This window comes from Pelmatolapia mariae, linkage group LG15, assembly GCF_036321145.2.
Source record: "Pelmatolapia mariae isolate MD_Pm_ZW linkage group LG15, Pm_UMD_F_2, whole genome shotgun sequence".
In the NCBI taxonomy this organism is placed as follows: Eukaryota; Metazoa; Chordata; class Actinopteri; order Cichliformes; family Cichlidae; genus Pelmatolapia; species Pelmatolapia mariae.
In genome coordinates, this window is record NC_086240.1 from 7,087,088 (window position 1) to 7,113,714 (window position 26,627).

Consider the following 26,627-nt stretch of genomic DNA (forward strand, 5'->3'; position numbering starts at 1 on the left):
TGCAATATGAGCCAATATTAATGGAGTGAGACAATGCAATCCTTCAACGCAGAGAGAGACGAGTCTTTAAGTCAAAGTACTGTCATATTTATTACCAAGAAAAAAATACATTAAAGGCATATTATAGTCATTTGTCACAGCTGTTATTTCAACATCTTAAATATATTTTGACAATATGATACAGTACAACACACTGTTGTTGACAGTTAGAGGAGTGGCCGCTGGGAGAACGGAGAACGGTCGATAATACAGCAGCCGTAAAGATCGAACACATGGGCATGCACCCTCAAAACAGGGCTGCATGCTTCGTCACATTACACAGAAAACACCTGAAATACAAAAAAAAAGAAAATAAAGAAGTTTATAGATACGATGCAGGATTACAACAAAGCCGATATGGTGATGTGTTGGCAAAGTTTAGGCACAGAAGGATTTAAAAGCCACAGCAGCACTGGAGAATGTAGTGGATGTGTTTTATCTCACAACAAAAATGAAGCATTTGTGTGCAGCGCTCTTGTTTGATAGAAATTATTTACAAAGAAAGAGGAAGGGAACAAGCTCAGTTCGAATGGAACTATTACATAATGACGGTCTCAGTAGGAAGAGAGTAAGAAATAAGAAGCCGGTGCTTCATGGCAGGGCTTGGGGTTCTGGTCATGGGGCTAGGGGGGCGAGTGAGTGGGCTTGGCGGGCGGTAGATTGGGCCTGAGGGGGCGGTGATTCTGGCAGGAGGGGTGCGGCTGGCCCATCTGGAAGGAGGTCGCTGGTTGGCCGGCCGTGCAGGGCGAGAGAAGCTCTTCTTAGGCGTGGCTGGTGACAACTCAGCTTGGTTTGTCTGGTTACGAACACAGCGGTACGCGTGTTAGGGTGTATTACAGTTTTTTACAGGTTTATTGAATTTATAGTAAAAAAAGAAGCAGAAATGTACCTACCTGCTGTGGCTCCTGTCTGTAGGGTTTGTATCCTGTTCTGGGATTGGAGCTGTACTCGTGTTGGATCTCCAACATGTCCAGCAGTTCAATGAGTCCTTCATCCCTCAGCTGGCCATAACGAGCCGACTCCTGTCCTGACAGCGTTCCCCTATGGATTACAGAGGGAGCACTTGAAACCCTGTGCTCCATTTTGGGCTCCGCTTGCTCGACTGTAGCCTTTCTTGATTTCTCTCGAGCCAGTCCTCCATCTCTGTCTGCCCCACTGTGAGCCCTGGGTCTAATCTTTGGGCTCCCTGCCACCTGTGATCTCCTCTGAGACTGCTGGGGACCAGACTGGGATCCTTTGGAACTGCTGTACCCTCCTCTTTGATCCTTGTAGTTCTGCCTTCCAGGGTCTAATGCTAACCCCCGATCTTGGCTGGGCTCTATCTCTGCTGTCAGCACGTCAGAATCCGTTTGGCACTTCTGGGTAGGCACGCGGGTGGGCACCCTGCCGGCGACTGCAGCGGCTCCCAGAGTTCTGCGCTGACAGCTGGGAGTGGGACACTTTGCATCTGGAGCTGGCCCCCGATGGGTAACCACTCCAGATTCTGTCAGCATTTTACCTTCGTTCTCCTGCAGCATGGCTCCAAACTTCCTGAGAACAGAGGGGCTGCTGCATTTCCTGTCACCCATGACACCTGCACTGAAGGACTTCCTGTCCAGAGCGGGAGATTCTGCGGTCCCTTGCAGGTGCGAGCGTGCTTGCACAGAAGGAGCATCCCTTTGTCCAAGAGGGGGCTTGGCTGAGTTTTCTTTGTTGGGGGAACTCTCTCTGCAGGGGTAGTTTCTCATGTGAGACACTCTGTTCTTTCTGTTTTCAGTCTCCTCGAAACTGCCGAAAAACTGTTCTTTACCAAGCCTGGTTCGGCACAGAGAAAATAACTCAAAACAAGGCACAAAAATCATCTCAGACTATAAAGAGTTGATGAAAAACATATACAGCCTCTTACCTTTTATCTCCAGATCCTCTTTCGATCTCACCCTGGCATGCAGCGATGTCCTGGCTCACTTTGATTGTGTCACTGAAGCGCTGAAAGAGATCAGAAGTGACATAAAAATAACCCTGTATCAACATGCTGCTGTTATATTTGCTGGAAGATCATTGGCAAGGTACCCTCTACTGTACCTTTACCAAAACTGAACCCCACCACTCGATATAGCATAGCTCAATCTATTCTTATCTACTGTACTTTCATGTTGCACTTGGCAAGTTGGCTTTCTTCTCCACTGCTGTCAGGTATAGGGACAGAATGTGAAACTAGCTCCTATCTGGCAGCTTGTCTGTGTAAGCAGACTTGCAGGGAACTGTAATCAATATGCTCCTGACCAAAGCCCTACTTATACTTTTACTGATCGGGTTCCTTCGGACGTGCAAATGCCAACGACATGAGGCACATGGAAGGGAAATAAGAGAATTTCTTTCCTCTACTTACCACGTGGCGAGCTCCATTGTTCTTCCGGCCCATTTGTTTCCCTGTCCCCAAATAATCCTGCAGCAGGTCGCCAATCTCTGAGACGCTGTTGGCGTGGCAGAAACCGTAGCCGTTCTGATGAGTCACAGGGTAGCTGTACCCACTGGAGCTGCAGCCGTTACTATAGTGATGTGGCACAGTTATAGCTCTAGTGTGGCTCTCTCTGTGATGGTCAGGCACAAAAAGGCCATTGCCATGGTGACCCAGGCCACACTCTAACGGGGTGCCATTTTTCTGGTTGTCAGCGGCGATATCGTTTGCTCCTCTGCGGGCCTGAACTTCATTATACAGCTGGAAAGCAGCGATATTAATGATTACAAAACTACTAACTTAGATTTCTGACAAGCTCGTAATTCCATTACGCACATGCATCTGTTTCAATTTGCATCTTTGCAATGTTCAATACTTTGGAATCCATTTTCAGACAGTGTGTGTGTGTCCAGCATATCTGTCAGCACATCACAGTTTAATCAGCTTGTTAACATTTGTCTGCATCACTGCTCCAACAAGGCCAAGAGGTTGTGTCGGTTTGTGTGCTGCCAACAGTTTATTATGGAGCACAAACACACATGTTACTCCAATTAACACACATGCTAGGGGCCACAAAAGCTCCTCACTGAAAACACAACATGTACCACACGTAGTCATGTTGAGAGATAACTGATACATCTTTCTGGGAAGAAAAAACAACAACAAAAACAAAATAACTCCACTTTAAATTAAACATCGGGACCATCATTTATCACAAAATCAATCTACTGAATTTTACTTTTGCACTTCAACACCGGTAGGTTGTAGTATTAGTAAGTACTATTTACACCCACTGACCCAGAGTCTGTAGAAATCTGCACGTATCTATTCAGTTAATACTGCGTAGATACATCGACTGTGCTGATTCAATGTGTGATTACGGATCAATTTTGGCTAAGTTTAACCTGAGATTGGTGCAGTTCCTCAAATGACCACTTGAGGCTGCGACCCAAAGTTAATCCCCATAAACAACAGGTGTCGAACTCCAGGCCTCGAGGGCCGGTGTCCTGCAGGTTTTAGATGTGTCCTTGATCCAAGACAGCTGATTTAAATGGCTAAGTTGCCTCCTCAACATGTCTTCAAGTTCTCCAGAAGCCTGTTAATGAACTAATCATTTGATTCAGGTGTGTTGACCCTGGGTGAGATCTAAAACCTGCAGGACACCAGCCCTCGAGGCCTGGAGTGTGACACCCCTGCCATGCACCCATGTTAAACTGCACAACTGTAGAGCAAAAATAAATATGTTTTATCAAAAGCTGATATACACCTTCAGGAAAACTGCACACGACCCCAGTACAACCCACCAGTTACATGAAATGTCCAAATTAGCCTTTCATTATTCAATAATGCACCTTGGTAATGCTAGCAAGCATGGTTAGTGACGCCAAAGGTCAGTTTGGCTCCACAGCAATACAGCGATGATCACAATACTAAAGCTGAGGTTTCAAAATGCATGTCCACAAGCTAACGGGTGACATCACAGTGGACACTGCCATATTTTATATACAGTCTGTACATTTAAAAGTCCTGCATTGTTTATGTAAAGTCTCACCTCTTCGATTTTCCTCTGGATGTCCTGCAGCTGGTCCTCCCACTCCTGCATCTCCGAGTCGAAGTTGTCCATCAGCTCTGGTCTCTCTTGCCCCCAGCCACGACCACTGTGCTCAAGCCCTCGCTCCAGATCTATAGCTGCCATGACAGGCTGCTTAATAGCCAGACACTCTTTCAAATGACTTTCCCCCTTTCTCCTGTTTCACTTTTCGGTCAGAGGTCACCAAAGGGTTGCAAGCAAGGGGCAGAAGGATTAATGGCCTGGAAACACTAAAAAGTCAAAGAAATAGAAGACAGACAACAAGCGTTGTTGGTTAATTTCAATGTGTTTCAATGTATTTCTATATAAAGTAGCCCAAAATCTAGTTTTGTTATGGAGTTTCTGACACTGAAATCAAAAGGCTGATCAACCCATTTCTACTTTTCAGTCAAGGCTTTTTACTTTTATATCCTATTCATCTGGGTTTGGCTTGAATACTTCTATCCTCAGGAAGGTCAGATATTTACAGCTGCTTTTGGAATTCTTCACCAATAATTACAGGCATGTTAGAACTACCAATGCAGCACGTGTAGACAAAACTATTACACGACAGTGCCACAGCCATCTGTTTCAACTCTTGGTCAGTTTGACCTCCAGCCTGACCCGGCATTTCAAAGAAAAAACATTTCACGCATGAATCAGAGTGCCCATGTGCACACATGATGTCACCTGTTAGGCATTTTGCTCTATCCACCCTATATCCTACACCCACCTATCATGTTTATACTGATAATCATTACAATAAGAATTGCTGATTTAAAAAACATAAATGTACAAAAATCGTAAAACTGTGACAGAGTCTATTAGTAAGAAGGTTAAAAAAATCATTATCTCTTCTGCATCTGACCTTTAAAGAACCACTTAAAATCCTACTTGAGCTCAGTGCTTCTTAAGTGGGACTCAATATTAAAATCGTCCTCCTTGAGATTAAACTGCGGAACACCTCAGATGCATCCAAGACGGCGAGCCAGTTCCCTAAAACCAGCCAAGAGCAAGAGCCTAACTGCTGTGGTAAACTGAGACAGCAAGGCTTCTCTGATGTTGTTGTTGTTGATGATGCCGCCACTCAATATTACAAGTATCCTGGTAGAAAATGCCCGAATTTACCAGCCACTTCCCTCCCATCTGTGATGTAAGAGTAGAGATATTAATAATCTTGTAACTATGCATAGTAAAGTGACTGCACGTCCTGTGGACAGGGGAGAGGCACAGGGGAACAGAAAGTATGCCCGCCACTAAGCCAAAAGAAAAAAGATAAAACTGAACATGACTCAGAATAAATCTTTAAAGAAAACATAAAAATCATGTTATTATTTTTTTTTAATTTTCATTTTGTATATGTTGATAATTAAAACTAAATAAAATAAAATAAAAAAGTTTTCCACTTTAGTAATTTACAGCTTTTCTTACCTACCTCTACGTAAAAGTTTTATCTGCCCTCGGGTGTAACTCCTCAGTCTAGTCCCTGGTCTCTTCGGTCCTTTCAACCGTTCCTGCTCGCCAATTATTTTCAACTGCCCTCTCTCCGCTGCGTCCCCCTCGCTTTTGCCTCCACTGTGTTACGTAAAAAACCCCCCAAAAAAACTCGGGGGTTGAATTTAAAGGATCCCCTTGTCCTCCTCCTCGGGGAGCGTTGAGCTAAAGGGTAAACAACTTCTGTTCCAGCCGGGGTACCCACACTTTATACCGCTCCCGGGTGTTTACGTGGGGCGGAGGTCAAATATCATAATGTCAAATTTATTCCAGCATTTGAAGTCTCGATGGGACAAACTGTCGTCACCAGCATCCCTGCTATAATTACCGGGGCTCGCGGAGAGAGGGGAAAGTGTTTACATAGCTATTTCAGCTGCTGCGGTCTCTCGACCAATCAGCTTCTCTGTTGCTACTCTGCTTTCGGACGCTTGGGCAGATTTTGCCTTGTGACCGTGCCCAGCTGCAAATCATTTTTCCAAGGGATGCCAAATGAGTGCGGGTGACACGGTGTGAGTAATAATGTGTCACACTGAGTAATATCTTTATTGGAGACAGTCACAAAAACACAACAACAACACACAAATAATAATAAAAATAATAAAACAGCATTTACATCTAATTTGTGGAGATTTAATATTTAAAGCTTTAATATATATTTAAAAAATACTTCAAACTAACAATCAAGCCACACACTCAGTAGAGGTATCACATTATTTATGCTTCAAATGGTGCAAAGAAGTAAAATATGCACATTCTCATCCCATGTCCTGGAGTAACCTAAAGCTGTGACTCATTCTGCTGCGGTGAACATCTGAAGACAGTTGCTACTGTTCATCTGCCATGCCATCAATTACTAATAGCAACCCCTAATCAAGACCCTGTTGGGAATTTTGGGGTCGTTGACCCCTTCTTATTATGATAATCAGAATTCCTTCCAGTGTGAAATCAGTCTTAGTCTTCCACCTGTTGTGTTCCCAAATGAATAATTAAGCCCTTCAGGAATTCGGGGGTGGGACACAAACAAACTTTCACCTTACTTTACTTTGAGGCAACAACAACAGCAGGGCGGCACAGCAAGTGTTGTTCTGCAAATTAAAGACGAGGTCGCTGCCGTCATGACCTGTTACAACAGCTAATGTACTAAGTAGCACTAAGTTGTTCAGATTGCATCCAGTCAGAATAAAACCTATATGACCACACTTTATAAGCTATGAAGTCTTCAGTCTACTCATACTCATAAACCAGAGTGATCACTGAATATCACTTCAAAAGGCTAAATTTCTAGGCTTTCATGGCTTTCATTTTGGCTTAAACAAGTTCTGCACAAATATGCCAAAATATCTCCGTTAGCTTTAAATCCACAGTTATTACCCGCACAGAGAGGAATGAACTACAAAAAAACTGGACTATTTATTATTATGATTCAAACAGGCACACATCTTAAAATGTCCACACACACAAACACACACACAGGACATATTATATAACTGGACTCCTTGATGATGTCTGTCATGCTGCAAGTTTGTACTACAATAAGTCTCTGAGGTGGCAGTTTTTAACCCCGTGGACACTTCCAGTGCTCACAAATGAAGCCTACGAGGAGTTGCAGCTCCTCAGATGGCCATCTGAGACTGTTACAAAAACTAAATCCCCACTGTCCGCTTCATTAAAATGCTTAATTGCATTTAGCAGAAATAAACATTTTTACAGTCCAGTTGAAAACAATTTTGTTCTCTGTAAGACAAATTTTCCCATTTATGACAACTTAGGGGCGTGAATTATTATTATTATTATTTTTTGCAATTTAACCGTTTAAACATCATTAAGACTTAAAGCATTATTAGGTTAGAGTTCCACTAGCTATCTGCAATGTGTAACCTGTCTGTAACTTACCGTCTCGAGCGCCTTATGCAGATGGCGATGCGTGATGATAATGCAGATTCCAGTGCTGAAGCTGGCCACACTTCCTCCAATGTGAGTGCAACCTCGGTAAGTGCTGAGCTTTTACTGTGCTGTCGGTTACCTTGGCAACAAATGATGCGGGGATGGAAAGAAAAAAAATCAACGGAGGGAAAACAAACCAAAGGATGACGTGTGTTAAAGGGAGGTGTGCATCACAGAACAAAGAAAAGAGTGAAAAGAAAGACGAGCTTGAAGATGGTGGCGTAAGAGAGGGATGAGAATAACACGAGTATGAGGATGAGTAAAATGATTGGCTGGAACATCTGGGAGAGGGAGGAGCGACAAACCGACAGAAGAGAAACACGGGAGTATGGATAAAGAGAGAAAAAGGAAGAAATAGAGTTAACTCTCGAGGATATTTTACGTGCTCACATGAGATATTTCAGTTCTATTCTCACCGACAGCGGCTCCTCTGCCTCCCTGTCCTCTAGCTTCGGCACTTCCAGTCTGTCTATGAAGGCCTGCAGTTCCTTTCGAAAGGCTTTCATCTGGGCGTTAATGCGATATAGCAGCTCATGTTCCCTGATTCTGCTCCCATCATCTTCCCCACCCTCCTCGCCGGACCTCCCGAACATTAAGTCGCCATTTGAAACGTAGACCCTCGCCTCCGAGATGATGGTCGCAGTATCGGCGATGAGCCTATCAATGGTGCGAACGAGCCTCTCCGCTTCCACGCGGATGTCTATCATCTGCTGCCGCTCACGCAGGGTGCACCGGCCACCAGGCAGGAAGCGGGACAAGGCGGAGGAGGCGGCGCCCTCTGGCCCAGTAGGGGTGTAGAGGCCCCGGGTGGGCGTCAAGCAGCGACTGCTGCCGTTATTGTTTCTCACCTCATCTGAGTCACTTTCCCCACCAACAGGACCCTCGCGTTTGCGGTGAGGAGGGAGCAGGCGGGATGAGGTGGAGTCCTCGTCGCTCTCGCGGCGACCACTCGTGGTGCCACCGGCATCGCTCTCTGCATCGCTGTCCCGTGGGCTCGGCCGCAGGGAGAGATGAGAAGCCAGATCGTAGCGTTGCATGTTGGAGAGGAGCACTCGGTTCTCATACTGTAGCTGCATTACCTGATGGGAAGAGGCGGCAGAGAGATGAGAATTGTTTTTAGATGTTTTGGCCAAGCAGTGACCTCTGGGGTGGAAAGATAAAACTATAAATTGCAGGCTGGTTCCAAAAGCAAGTCAATCCTCATAGGCTGCAGTGTTAAAATACCGGGCTTTGCAGCAGGATTGAACATGTTACAGCCTGGTACAAAAAATGATTTGAGACTTTATGGGCAATTTTCCCCTGTTGTAAAAACTGTTCAGTTATTTTACCCACTTAAAGTCATGCAGAACTGTGAAAGGTGCATGTAAAAATGTCTTGTCTCTCCCTCGCTCCGTATCTCTCGCCCTACATCTCTCTGTATGTCTTGAGTCTCTTGAGTTTTTGTGTTCGTGCTACTTCCTGTCTTATTTTAATAGTCCTTGTCTCATGTTCATTGTGTCAGTTTTGCTTTCACTATCTCGTTATGTCTAATTTGTTCCTGCTGTGTTCCCATGTGTTTCCACTTCCCTGATCACCCCTCAGTGTATGTATTGTCTCAGTCCTTTGTCTGAGTGTCTGTCTGTCTTCCCCTGCGTCTCTCAGGTTCTATGGCTGAGTCTCAATTCAGGGGCTGTATCCTTCAGAGGCCGCATTTGAAGGCCGATTATGTCACAGCAATGCAACGAAGGCTATCCCAATTCAAAGGCTGCTCCAAATGCGGCCGACAAATGCGTCCTTCATTTCCCTGAATTTGAAGGATAGGTCGGGAGTATCCTTCGTGGCCCAACCTGTCCCAGAATTCATAGCGCGGCCCAGCCAATTCCAGTTTCCAACAATGGCAGCAGCTACTTAGTTGTAATATTACTCTTATTACTCTTTGCAATACTGTACTAATTAAATTAGTATTTTGAATATTTTTATAATAATATAAAAATACTTTTCATACGCGGCAATGGTTTAGGAGCGCGGCTAAAGCAGCCCCTAAATTGAGACACAGCTTATGTTTCCAGTGCTTCCCATGTTCTAGTGTTTTTCCCAGTTTAGATTTCAGATTTAGATTTCAGTTCAGTTTCCTTATTTTGTACTGTTTTGCCAATCAGCCCAAAGAATCTGCTCGCCTTTTGTTATAGTTCTGTTCCTGCTTACATTATCTGCAAGTAGGTCCTCAATCTCTGCTCCACAAAATCTGCTGCTGCAGATCATAACAAAAACCCAACTGATTTACCAAGCAGGCTGATACTATCGGCTGATTTTAAATATTTGCAGATCTATCAGCATCAATATTTATAGTAGCCAATAAATGAAAGCTAAAAAAGAGAGGAAAGAAGAGATGAGAGGGTACTCTCAGGGTACCTTCCCTGATGGCAAAACACGTATTTGGAACCACATACTGTTAGGGCATTGTGTTTATGTTTTTCTGAAAGAAAAAAATATTAATGGCTATATCAGAATATTGGATTTTTAAAATATTGGTATCGGTATATTTAAAATATCAGTATTGTTAGCAAATATCTGTGTTGGTAGTGTAAAGTGGTAATGATATCAGTATCAGTCTTAAAAATTCTATACTGGCTGGCCTAATCAGACAAAGATGCTAACACTCTAAACTAAAATGGTTAGCAGAGAAAACATCAACTTGGTAAAATTCATGATTCTGTTGTTATTACTACTACTAAAGAAAAACTAGCATGGCTGGGGACTGTCAGTCTTGGGAATTAGTTACTAATTAATATCTAAATGCATATATTTACACTAATTATAAAAGCATTAAATTAATTACAGAGATCAGCATCTTATGTCAGTGTTTAACACCTTTCTTACCTTGCCACTTAGATCATTAATCTGCAGCCTTGCAGCTTTCAGCTCCTCCTGGAGGGCTTCTGCCTTTGCTCCATCAATGCCTGCTCCTCCTGTAACTCCTCCTCCTCCATGCCTGGCACCTCCTTCATGAGTGCCGGCTTTGAAGCGTAACTTGTTCAGCTCAGCTGTCACCCTCTTGTTCTGTTCCTCAGCATCAGCCAGGTTTCTCCTCAGGAGCTCTGCCTCGTCCTCCACCAGCTGTAGCTGTTGTCTGAGCTCTGTCAGATCATCCCCCAGGCCTCGGCCTGCACCCGGCCCACCCGTCGCTCCACAACCCGAGCCTCCACCGCTCTCTCCTTCTCCACGGAGGTCATCAAGCTCAGCCCTCAATCCACGGTTCTCAACCTGTAAGGAAAAAAGGGAGATGGGTGCAAAAATCACATGATCTTTCATTCAGAAATTTCACACAGTCTGCTCTTACCTCTAACTCAACTATCTTTCTCCCAAGGATGTTGGCTTCCTCCTCCACCAGCCGAAGGCGTAGCTTTAGCTCTGACTCACGTGTGGTGGGTGGCCCCCCAGCCTCCCCTTTAGGGTGGGTACTGTCAAGTTCTCCATAGAAGGAGCGGTATTTCTGCAGCTCTTGCTCTAGCCGGTCCTTCTCCTTGTCAATCTTGGCTGTTTTCTTCCTCATAAGCACAGCCTCCTCTTTGATGAAAGCTAGCTGGCACTTTAGGTCCTCATTGTCCTCCTAAAACACAATGAAAAACAAACTGTATACACTCAAGTGCATTGAATTTGTTAAATTGTTAAGAAGGCTGGTTTCTGCATTGAGACCTAAGACTTAAGATTAAAGTGAAGAGCAGATTTTTTAGCCACAGTCTTTCTGAGCCAGACGGTTATCTCTCATCGGACTCAGCGGATTCTTGGCATGTAATAAGTCTAACAAAATTGCTCCAGCTCTGCAAACCCTCAGCTTTCACTAAAACTTTGTAGCTGGAGGTGAAAAGCCAAACATTTGACACAACAGGATATCACAGAGGCTCATACGCAAAATCTCAGGTGTGGACCCTGAGAGTTTGCAGGGTAAAAGCTGTTTATTCTTTGGCCTGACTGCTCCATACATCGGCATTTTAGCTCCAGGTGATGTCTAGAAAGTGTCCAGGCTGCAGTGCATGTTTAAAAATAGCTGATTCAGGACTAAATATTCACACATCAGTTCACATGAGACTGCACATTTTCCTAAGAGAACTACCCCCTAACAATTATCTGCATCAGTTTAGGCAAGGTAAACATTTATACCAAAAATGTATAAATATACACAAAATAAAATAATTATTTTTAATCATAACAGCATCTCACCTCAGTGGGAGTCTGTGCTGCTTTCTTGTCACTCTTCTGGACGTCCTTGCTTCCTCTTCTCTTTTGAGACTATAAGAGGACATTGCAATTGAAATTAAATTATGACTTCTTAATGTATGCATGAGTATACTTGTATGCATACATTTACTGGCCACTTTGTTAAGTATGCCCACTCAACTGCTGATTTAAGCAAATATCTGTTCAGCCAATCACGTGGCAGTAACTCGGTGAATGATCAATGCGACCTGCTGAAGTTCAACTAAGGTATACCTAATGAAGTGGCTGGTCAATCATTTAATATTCATGTATGTGGACATTTATGACACATTACATTTAATGCTCCTCTGATGTATGGTGATGGATGTGGGGAAGCGTTTACACACCTCTTTGGTTTTTTCTAGTTCATTCTGCAGGGCTTGTTTGGTCACTTCCACCTCTATGAGCTTCTGTCTCAGCTTTTCGTTCTCCTCCTCCGTCTTAGTGCGTTTCTCCTCCACTTTTTCCAGCTCATGGTGGAGCCTCACAGACACATCCTTTGCTACCTGTAATAATCATAACCTGAACCTGCTGTTTTGGAGAAATAACTAATAATCTGTTATACTTGATTTTTACTGCTGTAAAATGCATAATAATTGAACTAACGTGATGGTTCGTATTAGCCTACATTAAAACCTCCCATACATAACATATTGACCTTAACACACAGAGTCATCTCCTCCCCTCCCCTACCTTTAGGTCCTGCTCCAGACTCCTGAGCAACTCTTCATCGATCTCTCCTGTCTGGGCGTAGCGCAGCCTCTTCCTCTCAGCCTTCCGCAGACGATACTGCAGGATTCTGCAGTTTTTATTGGCTCTCTCTAGCTCACGCCTCATTTCCTGGAGCTGGCAAGTGTCTTCTTCATAGAAAGTGTCTCGCATCTCGTCCATCTCGGCCCTCATTTCTTCAATCTCACACTAGCAGAATCATAGCAGACAGAAGATGTGATTGCTACATGTGTCACACTGACAGCAGGAGGTGTATATACTTCGACAACAGGAGATTTTATTGGTTCAGAGTCTGACTAGTAGCTCCAGATGTATTACAGATTTTCAGTTTCAGGTTAAAATATACAACCTGACTTAAAAACAAAACAAAACAACATTTTCCAGATGTGAGTCTGATCATCTTTATTACTCCACAGTTCATTTCAGGGATATATAAATGCAACATTGCAAACATATGAATTCCAACTGTGGCATTGTGGGTAGTCCCTTCTAAACACAAGATATAATCGATCCTTATTAATCAATAGCATCAGGATCGATATCCAGTTACAATAGCGAATGCGTTTTCACTGAAGACAGAGAGGCTGTCCTACAAACATAATCGACCCCATTTGCTATTTGTCATTTCATGACAATTAAGACGTTTCTGAATTTTGTCATTCTAATATGATTTCACCTCTTTAGCCTTGGCCTACAATTCAGGTTAGGTGAGATTATGTATTTTAAAGTATTTTTATTTTATTTAAAAAAAAAATGTTTTTGTTAAAGTCTATCAAACCTTGAGATCTTCGTTTTCCTCCAGCAGCCTCTCCATCTCCTCCTCCAGGGCCTGGTCCTGCTGTGTCACGGACCCCGCCTCTGTCGCCTCTGCAGCCGGCTCCGGCTCTTCCACGGCGGCCTCCGACGTCCCAGTGCTGTCCGCTTTGGCTTGCATCTTGGCTCCCCTCCTCTTGAGTCTCTTCTGCAGGTGGAAATGAATCAGCTCAGCCTGTAAGCATCGCCCTTTCCACAGACCCAAACCGAGGCCCGCTCCACAGGCCGCGGACACGTCGGTTCTCTTTCCGTGCCCGCTTCTCTCAGCTGGCTTCCTCTCCTTTTCTCTCAGCGAATAAGCTCTGGCGGAAAACAAAGGCTGTGTGGAGTCACCTTTAAAGCGGGGTAAGACAGAGCCTAGACTCGGTACTGGGAAATCTGCCGGATCTTCCTCGACAGCATCCGCCCTGTTTGGTCTGACAAGCTCAGCTTCAGCACCATCCGGGTGAACAGCTGCCCCTCCGCGGCTCTCGGGCTCCCTCTCCCTTCTGTCTGCGGTGCTCAGGCTGTCCCTCAACCCAAAGTCCCCGCTTCTCCCTGCACGATCAGGAGGCCTGGAGCTGCCCGGGTGTCTGGGAACAATCTTTAATGCCCCCTCCTGGGCTGTAGCCGGCGAGGGAGCCCGGTGCTGCCTCCTCCTTCTGCCTGCGTTGTTGTCTGCCGGTGCTGTGGACGAAGGATCTGCAGCGCCGCTCACGGTCGGCTTCATTTTTTCCACCTCAAGTAAACTCCACGCACACGCTGCATTTGCGTGCTTTTATAGATGAAAAACGAAGCAGCCCTACAGAAGAATTTTCTAAAAATCTTAGCCTGACTGAAACATACGCAAAACATTCATAAAAACTCTAAAAGTTCAAAGTTGCCTCCAGTGAGCCACTAGATGTCGCTATTGTGCCGCTGCTGTCAGCGCCCCTATCCTCTCGTCCCAAACAATATGCATATGACCTGAAAGCTTTACCCACAGCCAGTGAGGGCGGGGAACACATGAGCGGTGCCACGACTCTGTAAAAGTATTAAAAATAATAATAAAACAAATGCGTTTAAACATTTATGTAGAATTTTACATAGTGGCCGAATCCTTACCGCGGACCTCTGAGAGAGGAGAAGCTGACACGGGGTACCACCAGGCACTGCAGGGCAGGGGCACGGGGGCGTAAACGTTAGGGTGGACGTCAGAACAGGAAGTAAAACAGCCTCCCCCGACAGCCTCGTGCTTATAGACATATCCCACTCTCTTCCTCTGTCTCATATTCAGAGCATTATATTGTTGTACTACAATATGTTGCACAATGTTAACAAGAATGTAAGAAAAAGACTACTCTTGGTTGGTTCTACTGGACAATAAAACATGTTTTTGAATACAGTCCACTTCACTGATACTCAAACAGGCATCGATTTCTGGGGCTCCAGTTTGCTGATAGGGCTGGTGTAATCCTCCAGTGGGTCCAGCTGCAAAGGTGAACTGTCAGATTCCTGACACATCCAGTCCTGCTGTTATTTATTACTCCTTTGTACTTGCAGTATTGTGTAAAAGTCTCAGTCAACCCATAATTTCCTTTTATTTTGCCTCCAAAAAGCTAAAATTGTATCTTTAGGCACTTGTTGCTAACAGCCTATTGCAAAAACACAGAAGTTGTTCCCATTTGCTTAGTTGAATCTGTGAAAAGTGCCAATGATAACCACATTTAACGGACATAAAATTATACTTTTGCACCAACAAAGTGATTCCCAAAGAACTATTTGGCAAACACTTGGTATATCTCTTCATGGTGTGCAGTGTGTGCTTGAAAAATTTGAGGAAACTGATCAAAGTAAGGAGTAAAAAAGAAGAAGTGGCAGGTCTAAAAAAAACAGCAGAAGATGAACAGTATCTGAAGGTCATGTACTTAAGAAATAAGAAACAATGCAGTAAAGACCTGACTGTTCACTTAAGGTTAATCAGAAATGGTCTCAGTGAAAGTGTGGCTGTCAAGAAGCCATTTTTAAGGGAAGGAAACAGGGAGAAAATGCTCAAACATGCCACATTACACAAGAACTGGACTGAAAATCTTTGGCAATGGGTCTTATTGAGTGATGACTATATCAGTTTGTATGAAGGAGGTCAGGAGAGAGGCAGGGAGGGTCTGCATCTATATGTGAAACAGTTTCAGCAGGTGGTGTTAAAGGTCTTTTAAAAATTGATGGAATTATGAATGCAGAAAACTACAGTCAGAAGATCCACCGTGCAGCACCATCTGGAAAGTATCTGATTGACAATGGCTTCATTTTTCAGAATTCTTCAGCATGACAATGAATTCAATCCTTAAACTGTTCAAAATTTGCCTCTGAGAAGCAATATTATGTAGCTATTAAACTGTTTGCCCTTACACAGACCTTCATCCTATTCCATTTTTTATAATATCCAATTAGGTTCCTGAATTGCTGAAAATTAACCGCACTGGCTGTGCATTTTTCTCTCTCACTGGTTTTAAACTGTTCTGAATTGAAGTTTAACTTCCTTGCACAGCATTTTATTTGGTTTATATTTACATTTATAACAGGTTTGTATCATTGGGCTCATCCTCTCACCTCTAAGTAATCAAGAAATATAACCGTGGCCCAACAGAGGGTGCTCTACATACACAAAACCGCCTATGCAGAAACCCAGAGGGTAATCTGCCTCACAGATAGAGAGAGAGAGCCAGTAAAACGCTGACTGTTTCCACTCTCTGTTCAGCTAGAATGAGCTCCTTAGTCATATAATTGCTAATGAGATGAGTGAGACGCAGGTCAGGTTTGCAAGGATTTAACCCCCCTCCGGAAAACTGACCCTTCACCCTTCCAGCAAACTGGCCCACTTGGGTCTCTCAGCTATAACTTCTATTGTCTTTGTGTAAAGGTTTGTATGTGCCACAAAAGGAAAGAAGACATTCAGGAAGCAGCAGTGTGTTTTATGAATGCATATATTTTAAGTTCCACATCAAACTGTAGAAATAGTGGTCAATTTTATGCATGTGCATACATGTTTTTTCCGCTTCCTGCAGCAACAGCAGCAAGCATGCAGGTTATAGCGTCCTGTGCTAAATGCCTTTGATAGAAAAGCCTTGGCAATTCTGCAATCCTATTAGTCGCTGGCTTAGATCCTTCTGTGTCCCCAAGGAGGACAAATATACTTCCTCTCACTCATCTCACCCAATCTATCATTCACATCTACGGCCTTCCACCTCCTTCTACCTCCATGCTAACGCCATCAGTGGAAAAAAAAGATAAAAATAGCCACAGGTATACCGTTATAAGAAATTAGGAGTTTAGGAGTAGGGCATGTAGGCTAGGAAGGAGGGATAAGAATGTGGGAAAATTATGTGAGGAAATAAAGAGAACATGCAAAAATACAACAAAGGATACAAAAGAATTGCAATTGACTTTCCAGACATGCAGTCACAAATGACGGCCTGAGAATGAGCAGAGGCTGCGGGACACAGGAAAAGGCATGGACGAGGAAAATGATAGGGACTAAATAATTGAATAGATGCCATTAGTGACTCATGGTGTGGCGAAAGAGTGGGCTGTAGTTTGCTTGTTACAGGATGATAAAAAAAAAATGTGAGTGTTATGGAAAGATCACGCTGTGTCACAAGAATGGCAGAGTCATAATTCAGGCTGATGAATTTACTATTTCTTTTCAAATATCTCGAAGTTGTTAAATACACATGCTTCACACTGTAAATCAACTATTTTCAAGGCCAAATATGAACTAATCCACACAGTTTGAGAGTTGCAGTAGCAACCTGGTGGCAGATTAGTGAAGGCTTCTCTTTCAGTGACCTGCTTTCCTGAGTAACCTATGGAGTGACGTGGAAATAAGCTCTTTTGGAGCTAAAGCCAATTTGCCCCCAAAGATTAGGGCAGATCTGTCTGAGCAGGCCAAACACACATCCTACCTCTGCCTATCTCTCTCTCTCTCTCACACACACACACACCTATAAGAGCTCTTTCCATTGTACAGATGGAAATAGGGGAGATGAAGTAAGTAGGACAAAGGGAGAAAATTGGAGGATGGAGGATGGGAAGACTAGCTTCTGGTAGTTTAGCAGATGATTTGCAGCTGAATGCACAGACGCTCACGCCAAAACTAGCACAAAGACACACAAACACAACCTATGGGGTGCTGACATTGTCTTTATTTCAGTTATATGTGCAGCCAGGGAAAGCTGTGTCACTTCTGTTTTAATAAGACAATCCTTTTCCTTAAAAAAAAAAGACGAAGCTCTTCTCAAGACGACTTTCCCCGTCCGTTCTACGTGGCAGTGAGACAATACTGAGCTGTACATCAATCTCTTATTCTTGCACCTCAGCTACATTGCACAGCAAAAAGAAAGAACGACCCACAGAAATGTGTATTATAACAAAGATAATCATAAATTAGCGTTGACTCTATAAAAAAAAAAAACTACAATTTCACCGCCCCCCTCAAAAGTATTTAAAACCAGGTTTTTAATCCACAAAGCACATAAAGAAAATAGTGTATCACTCTGTAAATGCAGCACAGGTAAATAAAGTCAGAGAAGACAGTGAAATTTGAAGTCTGGTAGATGGTGCAGGTGACTGCAAAGAGCTGATGGCAGATAATGTAGAGACATGTTTTTTTTTGTTTCTTTGCTAGCCATGTTAAGGTAAACTAAGTATTTGTAAACAATGATTACCCCCCAAACCAAAAAAGAAAAAAAAAAGAAAGATCAGAGTTTTGTATGTTGTTTTTTCCTTGTTAACAGTTTAAATGAATTGATACTCATTGAAAGCACTAGAAAATAAATTAATTTAGCTTATTAAACACTATTAAGCTTTTAAACAGTACTGGAATCCAGAGTACAAAAGTTGGAGGTGGATTCCGGTTGAAAGTAAGTGGATGCTGAGCAGGATGCGGTTCCTCTAATATTTTGGTCCTACTATGGTCCAAAACAGAGCTGGACAGAGGAACGGGGGGGTGGGCCTACATGAACAGCAATTTTCTTTTCTTATCTGGATTTAATTACAAAAGAAAACTGTCATGGAGACAACCGACACTCTCGTCCCCTCAAAACCAGAACCATTTACAGACACACCCAGTGAACACACACTGCTAACCATTCACTTCATCAAGTTGGTCCCTAATCACATCCATCCACTTTATTTGCAGGGATGATCGTCTGGTTTGAACTCTGCTTATCCCTCCCCTCCCCTCCCTCCTTCTCTGGCCCATAAAATAACTGTCTGCTTTTCGCAAAGCAAGCCCCGTTTCCTGCTTTACTCCCTTTTCGCTCTTCCTTTCTTTTGCCTCTTTCCGTTGTCCTCCTCATCGTCCTCCTCCTCTTCCTCCACTTTGCTATGACCGTTAGCCACCACAGAGGAGCCGTTTGTTATGGGCTTCCCTCCCTTCCGAGAAGAGGCAGGCTTGCGTCGATAAGCGTGGTAGTAGAAGTTGGCGAAGAGGATGATAAAGGTGACGGCGTAGCCAATCAGAGCCCACTGCATCCAGCAGGGGAACGGACAGCCGGTGTAGAGGGAATGGCCGGCGTGGCCGATGGTTACGTGGAACTGGATCTGGTGAGTATGTAAGAAAAAAAGATTAAAAAAGACACAGAAGAAGCAGTCTGAATTTGGAATTCAACTACCAATTGAAATTGGAGCTATCACTGAAACAGGCAGAAATCAGTAACAAACGAAGATCTGTCAGATTAACTGCTTAACACTAAAGCCTACATATTTGTGTTTCTCATGCATACAGCTGTTTCAGAGGGCTGACTTCACTCCTGTTCCCAAGTTTAAGCCCAGTGGGTCACCACGGTGGATGAATCAGCATATCTGATTTGGCACAAATTCTACATCGGATGCTTTTCCTGATGCAACCCTCTAATTTATCCAGTCTTGGGACCAGGGACTAGCCTGTGATCCCCTGAGATTGTGTCTCTTCCCAGTATCAAACCAGGGATCCACCTTGTGCTAGACTAATGTGTTAGCTACTACACCATGGAACCTCTAGAATCAATGCTAATAACATTTATTTCCTAAAAGCCTATTATCACTATATTAGAAGTTTATAACAATTAAATAATGTTTCATACTGATATGATACCCAATTGTATTAATCTTTAAAATGTGAAGATCTAAGAGGAAAATATAGTTACAGATTTAAAAGTTGATTTTTTAATATAACATTATATTAAAACCTGCCTGCCTGCCTCCTTCAGTGGCAGGCTGCGGCACCCACGATGTGGGACGGAAAGATTTCGCAGGTCTTTCCTCCCTACTGCTGTCAGACTCCACAACAAAGACTTCAACTGATCAAACACACACATCCACACATGTGCAATAGCAATAACACTAAGTGCAATACTCTTCTCTGGCATCGTTGTATTATACTCAATTTTATATAGCATTTGTATTCTATTTTATTCAATTGTATATAGTATTTTATTTTTATTTTATTTTATTCTATTCTATTGTGTACAGTATCTCATAGATATATTATTCCAGTGTTTTTTCTCTAATTTTTCTATGCAACTTTGCACTGTCCACTGCTGTAACAAAACAAATTTCCCACACGTGGGACTAATAAAGGTTATCTTATCTTATCTTATCTTATCTCATCTTATCTTATCTTATTAATATTCCCTATGTGTAGAATAAAGAATACACTGTCAACCAATTTTCAGTCATAAATGTGGCAGACTTCAAAAGACTCATTGCTGATGGAAAGGTCTAATTAAGTCTGTAAGAGTTCAACAAATTCAGATATAGTTAATTAAATACAAGCAAAAAATTAATTAAGCGCTCATTCGTAGCACATTTATAGCAATTCATTATTAGCTTCATAAGCTCTGCGTTTCTGCGTAAAGTTTATTATAATTGGATGTAGATGCAAACTATATTTAGGGGCTTCACATATTAGCAGATCAGTGGATCTTTAGATGATAACCATTGTCACTAATAATCACTCTGAGGTAAGTGAAACCCAAAGTTTGTTTCATTGTCCTCACAATCAGCTCAGGTAATTCGGAGAGGTAAAAAACACCAATCACACCATGTTAGTATAAAAAACTGTTGGCTAAACTTTCACAATCAATAACGTCAAGTTGTTTGATATATGATGCATCCCTAAAGATGCCACTTACCATCTGGATAATGGTGAGGTATTTCTTCCACCAGAGGTACTTCTGCATCTGAGGTCCCAAGGCAGCCAAGCCATAGTACCCGTACATGAGGACGTGGATGGAAGAGTTGATGGTTGCACCAAAAAATGCTGTGGAAACAGTTACATTTATATCAGAGGTGATGGTGGCTGTGTTATTACTAAACAGCTGTAATGTGCCTGTCTTCCAGCTCCAAGTACAAAGACAAGCTTTAGTCTGATTCTTTCACTCACATTGTCCACCAGGAACCCATTTGATTCCAATCCACCAGAGGATGAACATGGTGCAGTGATGGTAGACGTGGAGGAAGCTGACTTGGTTGAACTTCTTCCTCAGTATGAAAAAGACAGTGTCTAGGAACTCCACTCCTTTGGAGATGTAGTACCACCAAAGAGCCGAGGCTATCTAAAGATATAAAATGAGGCAAGGTGAATTATCACAGCACACCGAGGTGAATCCTTCACATAAGTCAATAAACCTTTTGAGACCATGCATGGGGACATTACATTTGACTTCTCTGACTTTTTTGCATCTTATATTTCACTCTTCTCAACATAGACCTGTTACATCCCTTGCATCCTAAACAAGACCTCAGCTCTCAGGAGGTTAAGGTCCTATGTAGGTCATATTTAACTATTTACAGCCTGTTTCTGATTCCTTTTCTGAAGATTTCTTCAGTGAAATATTGCTGGTAACAAATGTTCTGCAAATAATGATTACATGGAGTTAAGATCATTGTAAACAGAGCCAATGGCAACTGTAGACAACATCAGAATCCCACATAAAATAATATATGTAATTATATATTTACATAGTTATTGGTACAATATATATTAATATTTCTTTAGTGGTGAACTCTAGCTTATTGGTATTCTTCCTAGTACACAAATAATGAAGCCGATTCCTTGCCTGCGTTTCCTTTGTACTAATAGAAAATCTTTAGATGACAGAAAAATGTAGCAACTGAGGATCTTTGGAGAGATCAGCAAATCAAATATTTTTAGCAACCACTTTATACTAACACAGCATGTCAAAATCTCTCTCTCTGTTATCCTATTTAACTCTGTCGCAGTACAAATTACTCCCCTTGTGACACACAGTACACAAGGTTGCTCTCTAAGCCATCTTGCTCTGGCATCTCTTATCCTTAAGGCCATCATGAAAGAGTGAGGCCTAAAGGTGGAGATGGGGCGGAGCTTAAGGGTGGCGAGACTGACTGGTCCCGCCCCTCTGAGTGTTGAGCCAAACCCTCTTTGTGCTGAAATCATTAGAGAGATACAGTATCTCTCAGCCCTCGCTCTCCTTCATGCTTATAGTGATATATGTACAGTCAAGAAATGTGGCTCTTCTTTCCTGTGTCAATACTGCAGCCCCACTGCTTTACAAAAGATTAGTAAAAGTAGTAAAAAAAATTAGTAAAAAAAAGTGTCACATTAATGTTATTTTACCCTAACTATGTCCAGTGCAGAGGTAAACTGTGTGCGAAGGATGTTCACAGATTGCTTTTTAGATGTATGTGCGTGTGAGGGCGGGAACCTACCCTGACTTCATTGACATCATTTGAGTAGTTTACAGGCTGACAGAGGTAGCTGTACCCGGCTGCTCTGGAGGCTAGTAGGAGCTGATGAGAGGACACAAAGTCAGAACAAGGATGAGAGCAGAACACCAGATCCTGCCTGTGATCTGGAGAGACCGACAACTACTGCAAGTCACTCCTGTTCAATTACCCTTTTTCATGTAAGCGCTGCTAAAACATTAACAACACACAGAGAGCAGGACTGAACATGATATTCTGTGCAGATAGGACCTTCAGTTTATCAAAAAATATATGAAGAATGTAAGCAGACACAAATTTGACTCAAAAAGATCAAATTAGTGAAAGAGACTATGTGCTCCTATAATTCACATGAATCTCCCCACTTCCTTTTCTTGTAGAATCGAACGTGTTTTGCAGATGTATTGCCATGTATACAATACAAGACTTTGGTAATGTAAATTACTAAATATGATGCCTACTCATTTAAAGTCACATAGACAGTTAAAAAATATGTATATCCAAAAATCTAATTTCTCCTACGTCTTATGCTTCTAGTTGACTGGATATATGACGCACCAAATAAAATATGTCTTTATTTATTCAATACAAAGGCTTCCACACTAATCTTACTGGCTGCCCTCCAGGTTCTTCTAGTATGGAGTAAAGGCAGTTCAATCCACATGATGGAGTTACAAGAGAAAATGGGTGATCAAGGAAGCTACATTAAACCCCCTCAGGTAAGAGTTTTGATAACTCTGAGCGGACTGAAATGCTGTTATTTGGTGCATTCAGTGACAGATGTTCATGCTGTGGGCTTCACTGCAAACATGTTATATGAGCATTATTGCTAACATCAAAAAAGATAGCCACAAAATACTGCAGCCACTTCTGACTTGTGCAAATAATGGTTATTTGACAGTAAGATTAAGTTGAAATATTTTCTCTTTATTAGGGAAAGAAATAAAATGTTCATTTGATTAGATCCACAATCTTTATAGCTGGAAACTGAATTCACAGACCTGCAGAATCTGTGTCATACATACATTTCCTTTAATAAGCTCTAAGGTATATTTCATGTATATACAAAATATATAGTGCTTTGTAAAGTATTTTTTATGTTTGTAAGTTTGATGGACAAAAATTGTATTTTCAATTCAGATTCTGCCCAGAATCTGCCAAGCCCCATATTGTGGCTCTTTTAAGCATCTAGTACCTCCTCTTTAAGCTATCATCGGTCCTTCAAAGGCCACAGTGGCACTCACCTCTTTGGCGATGTAGAAGTTCAGGACCACCATGCTGAAGTTGTAGACTATGAGGGTCTTCCTGAGTGTGTAGGGCTGGCGATCTTGCATGTATTTAGGTCCTGCCCACAGGAAGATCAAGTACAGGCAGCTGATAGCCAGAGTAGGGAAGGGAGAGGACATCATGGGCCAGTGCTGAACCCTCTTGTCTGATGGTAAAAGGGTTACAGTTAATTTTAAGGGTCGGGAAAAAAACACAAGTTACAGCTGTAAATATCAGGATGGATTCAACTGAATCATTAAAAAACGTATGTTGTAAAGTTGATCCACAAACCCTCATAATCTTTATTAATCGCTTGATATTTTTCTGGGGACCAAGCTTTTTTTTACTAAGGACACGGACTACAGAAGTTATAGTTTTGCATTCATTTATTGGCTCTATAAAAACAGTACAGAGGATGTAAGTTGAAGGTGAAAATACTCTTCCTGGTTCAAAAATAAGCTGAAAAGCTTACTTATGCATTTCCTCTTTCACTTGATACACACACGTAGCTGTAAACACACTTGCAAAGCATCAAGTATGTTTTCTTTTGCAGTTTTCTGTGCACTCCATATACCATCAGCAAGTGCATCTATACATACACAAATGACTGCATGATGATGAAAACAAGAGACATTGATCACTTTTGGTGAAGTTATAATAATCCATTATTATGATTATGCAGCCACTGTTGAACAAACCATGTTGTCACCCCACAGATGTGCATATGTAGTGGAAACTGCTATTGCGTGTTGTTTCCAAGCAAGAGATCCCAGCTTACCTGCTATAGTAAGGCTCCATTTGTAAAACTCTACAGTGTCATTCACAAGATGCGTTACAACCTCCATGGCTCTGCCTTTGGTCTAGATTACACTGTGGTGGAGAGAGAGAGAGAAGAGCAGAATGTCAAAATCAGCTAGAGTTACTTCTCATGGCAGTCTTTGCATTTATTGCTAATATATGCACTGCACTTACACTCTATTGGTAAATGATGTCTGGACTAGTGTCAAACATTTCAACAGCTCAAATAATATATTAAATGCATGTTATGATAAATGCTTGGTGAAGTTTTTTTTTTTTTCACTCTTTTCTCCATTGAAAGTGCACATTAGTCACCTCTTCACCACAAACCTCCACAGGAAGTTGATTATTATGATTGCTGGGCACTCCCATCAGTTACAGATAACTACAGAAAAATGGATGGAGGATACTGAGTAATAATGGGCACACAAATAAAAAATGCACACATATGAGACAGTAATAATGCAGAGGGCAATTTGCACCCCATTGATAAGGCAGCATTACATAACAAACCCTTTTTATCCACTTAAGAGCTGGGAGCAGGTGTCTCTATATTAATCTATAATTAATCCTATGCGTCAGATCAGCTGCCCTTTAAATAATTAATTGCCAAGTGTACAGTAACTACTGCCCACCAGTGAGTGCTCAGTGGAAGGAAAGCGTTGAGTGTTGAGCACAGAGTTGCTCATAGCTTTATCAGGATAACTTTATTTGCAGGATGCATCACATCCAATCCAGGGTCCAGGGTTTAGCTGAGCAGCAGAGGGCCGCGGAGGGAGATCAGATAAGAGAGGGTTAACCGGGTCTGTGCAAGAACAAAAAGACTGGGGCGCATGTGTCAGCAGGTTTCGCCCTGACCGCTCAAGAGGCTTACATTCAATTGATCAACGAGCTTAGATGTGGGCCTAAGAACAAATGCCCAACCATTTGACAGCCTGCCGGATGGTTATCTGCCTACATGTGCTATGACATACGCAAAAAATAAAAATAAAGAAAGAAAGGAAAACAGACAATACAACCTGCACACTGCACAGCAGTGATATTGTCATTTTTGCAATGATGGGGATTTAAAACAATAAACAGGTCGCCCTTTTTATTTTAAAAGGGGTCCAACAAGTGATTTACTCCAGGCAGCTTTATTCGGATGGTGGTAACAGGTGGTAGCTGAAAGACACTGAGGGCTGATATTATAGTTCTTTGTAGCCTACAAGCCATAGAAATGTGACTAAAAGATTCTTCGTCCGCCAGCGTTTAAATACATTATTTCTGGTGTACAAAAGGCTCGACCCCTCTCTAAGTAACTCCAAAATAGAGCTCAAAACTGGTAGTTTTGATGTTTAATAAACTCACAAGAACAAAGTATACTCAAAAACGTATTACAATAACACTTAAAACCCATGCAGTATTTTTTTAAAGATGCATTTACTTACGTCCTCGATATTTAAAAGCGTATAATGACATCCGGTGGCAATATGATGCCCAACTCCTGTCAGTAACTGTTTCGCTCCCCCTCTTCTTCTTCTGCCCTTACAGCTTATCAGTTCATTCGCTGCTCCGGTTCAAATTCGACATCAAGCAGCAAATTTGGCAAGAACCTAAAAAAAGAAAAAGAAAAGGCAAGTGGAAACCTATGACTAAGATTTGCCCGTTAAGCAGTCGGTCCGTGCCGGCCGCTCAGCCGCATCTTCTTCTCCCAATCTCCTGGAAGCAGGGAAGCCAGAGCGCATTGCGCATGCGAGAATCGGCTCTACTGTCTCATGCGCATCAGGCGATGGCAGCTCACCTCGTGGCCGTGCTCGCGTTATCGCACTTGTGATAAACGTCAGCATTTACTAACCGTATCTATAAACAATTAGATAATTAAGAAGGAAACTAGCTTCGTTGCTATTCATATATCTTAATAAAAATAGATAAATGATAATAACTTTCTATCCACAGCCTAAACCAACTATATACATCCTAGAGGTTTGGCTCTGCAGGTTACCTTGCTCGTAAAAACGTCTCTGTCGGATTTCTCCACTAGATGGTGCTGTTAAGCTATCTTTAAGTTTTCAATTCACCGTCCGCTTCAAGACACCGGCTCCTTTGCCGCTCGACCAGGAGAGTTTCTTCAGAAGGAAGGCTGGCTTCTGTATTTTGGTGAAGCGAAATTCCCCATTTCCCTTACCAAAAATGTATTGCCAAGGCACAACATTAGTCACCGAATTAGTATGGCTATATGTCACTGTCTGAGTTTGTTAGGTTAGTTGTCACAGCCTAACCTACAAGTGAAAATTAGTTTTGACTAGTGTGTCAGGCTGTGCTGTTTTGGAGAATCCAGTACATTTGAAAAGGCTCTATTGCTGTGCCAGAGCCATTTATGGGCTTTTCTGTGAGGAAGGGTGACAGATCCAGCTGGACTGCACTAACCTGGCCCAACCACCAAAAGGCTGTAGGCATCCAGAACAGTGAAGGATGTGAACGTATCCTGTGTCTGTTTGTGTTTGAACCAAGCTACAAGGAACAGGTGTAATGGCTCAGATTAATGCCTTTCTCTCCAAATACAACTTGTAAACTGACGTCCTCTGTCCATTTGTTTCGATATTGCTGCAGTACAAT

The 26,627-nt window shown here is 42.4% G+C and overlaps 3 protein-coding genes across 3 annotated transcripts; all 3 read right to left on the bottom strand.

Moving 5' to 3' along the window:
* Positions 1 to 77: 77 nt before the first annotated feature.
* Positions 78 to 6,062, bottom strand: LOC134642937 (uncharacterized protein KIAA0408-like). The gene is made up of 6 exons (XM_063495034.1): positions 5,482 to 6,062; positions 4,029 to 4,297; positions 2,408 to 2,737; positions 1,925 to 2,004; positions 933 to 1,833; positions 78 to 835 (listed from the first exon to the last, which is right to left on the bottom strand). Exons 2-6 carry the CDS (start codon positions 4,170 to 4,172, stop codon positions 578 to 580), a joined length of 1,713 nt encoding a protein of 570 aa, XP_063351104.1. The 5' UTR covers positions 4,173 to 4,297; positions 5,482 to 6,062; the 3' UTR covers positions 78 to 577.
* Positions 6,063 to 7,449: 1,387 nt separating this feature from the next.
* Positions 7,450 to 14,451, bottom strand: LOC134642936 (microtubule cross-linking factor 3-like). Its single transcript, XM_063495033.1, has 9 exons — positions 14,346 to 14,451; positions 13,228 to 14,264; positions 12,414 to 12,638; positions 12,068 to 12,226; positions 11,685 to 11,753; positions 10,804 to 11,073; positions 10,344 to 10,727; positions 7,901 to 8,563; positions 7,450 to 7,765 (listed from the first exon to the last, which is right to left on the bottom strand). The coding sequence occupies exons 2-9, from the start codon at positions 13,969 to 13,971 to the stop codon at positions 7,655 to 7,657; spliced, it is 2,625 nt and encodes an 874-aa protein (XP_063351103.1). The 5' UTR covers positions 13,972 to 14,264; positions 14,346 to 14,451; the 3' UTR covers positions 7,450 to 7,654.
* A 2,951-nt stretch (positions 14,452 to 17,402) lies between these two features.
* LOC134643762 (very long chain fatty acid elongase 4-like) lies at positions 17,403 to 25,744 on the bottom strand. The gene is made up of 7 exons (XM_063496303.1): positions 25,460 to 25,744; positions 24,010 to 24,101; positions 23,210 to 23,397; positions 21,951 to 22,031; positions 20,644 to 20,815; positions 20,393 to 20,520; positions 17,403 to 18,821 (listed from the first exon to the last, which is right to left on the bottom strand). The coding sequence occupies exons 2-7, from the start codon at positions 24,074 to 24,076 to the stop codon at positions 18,525 to 18,527; spliced, it is 933 nt and encodes a 310-aa protein (XP_063352373.1). The 5' UTR covers positions 24,077 to 24,101; positions 25,460 to 25,744; the 3' UTR covers positions 17,403 to 18,524.
* Positions 25,745 to 26,627: the final 883 nt, after the last annotated feature.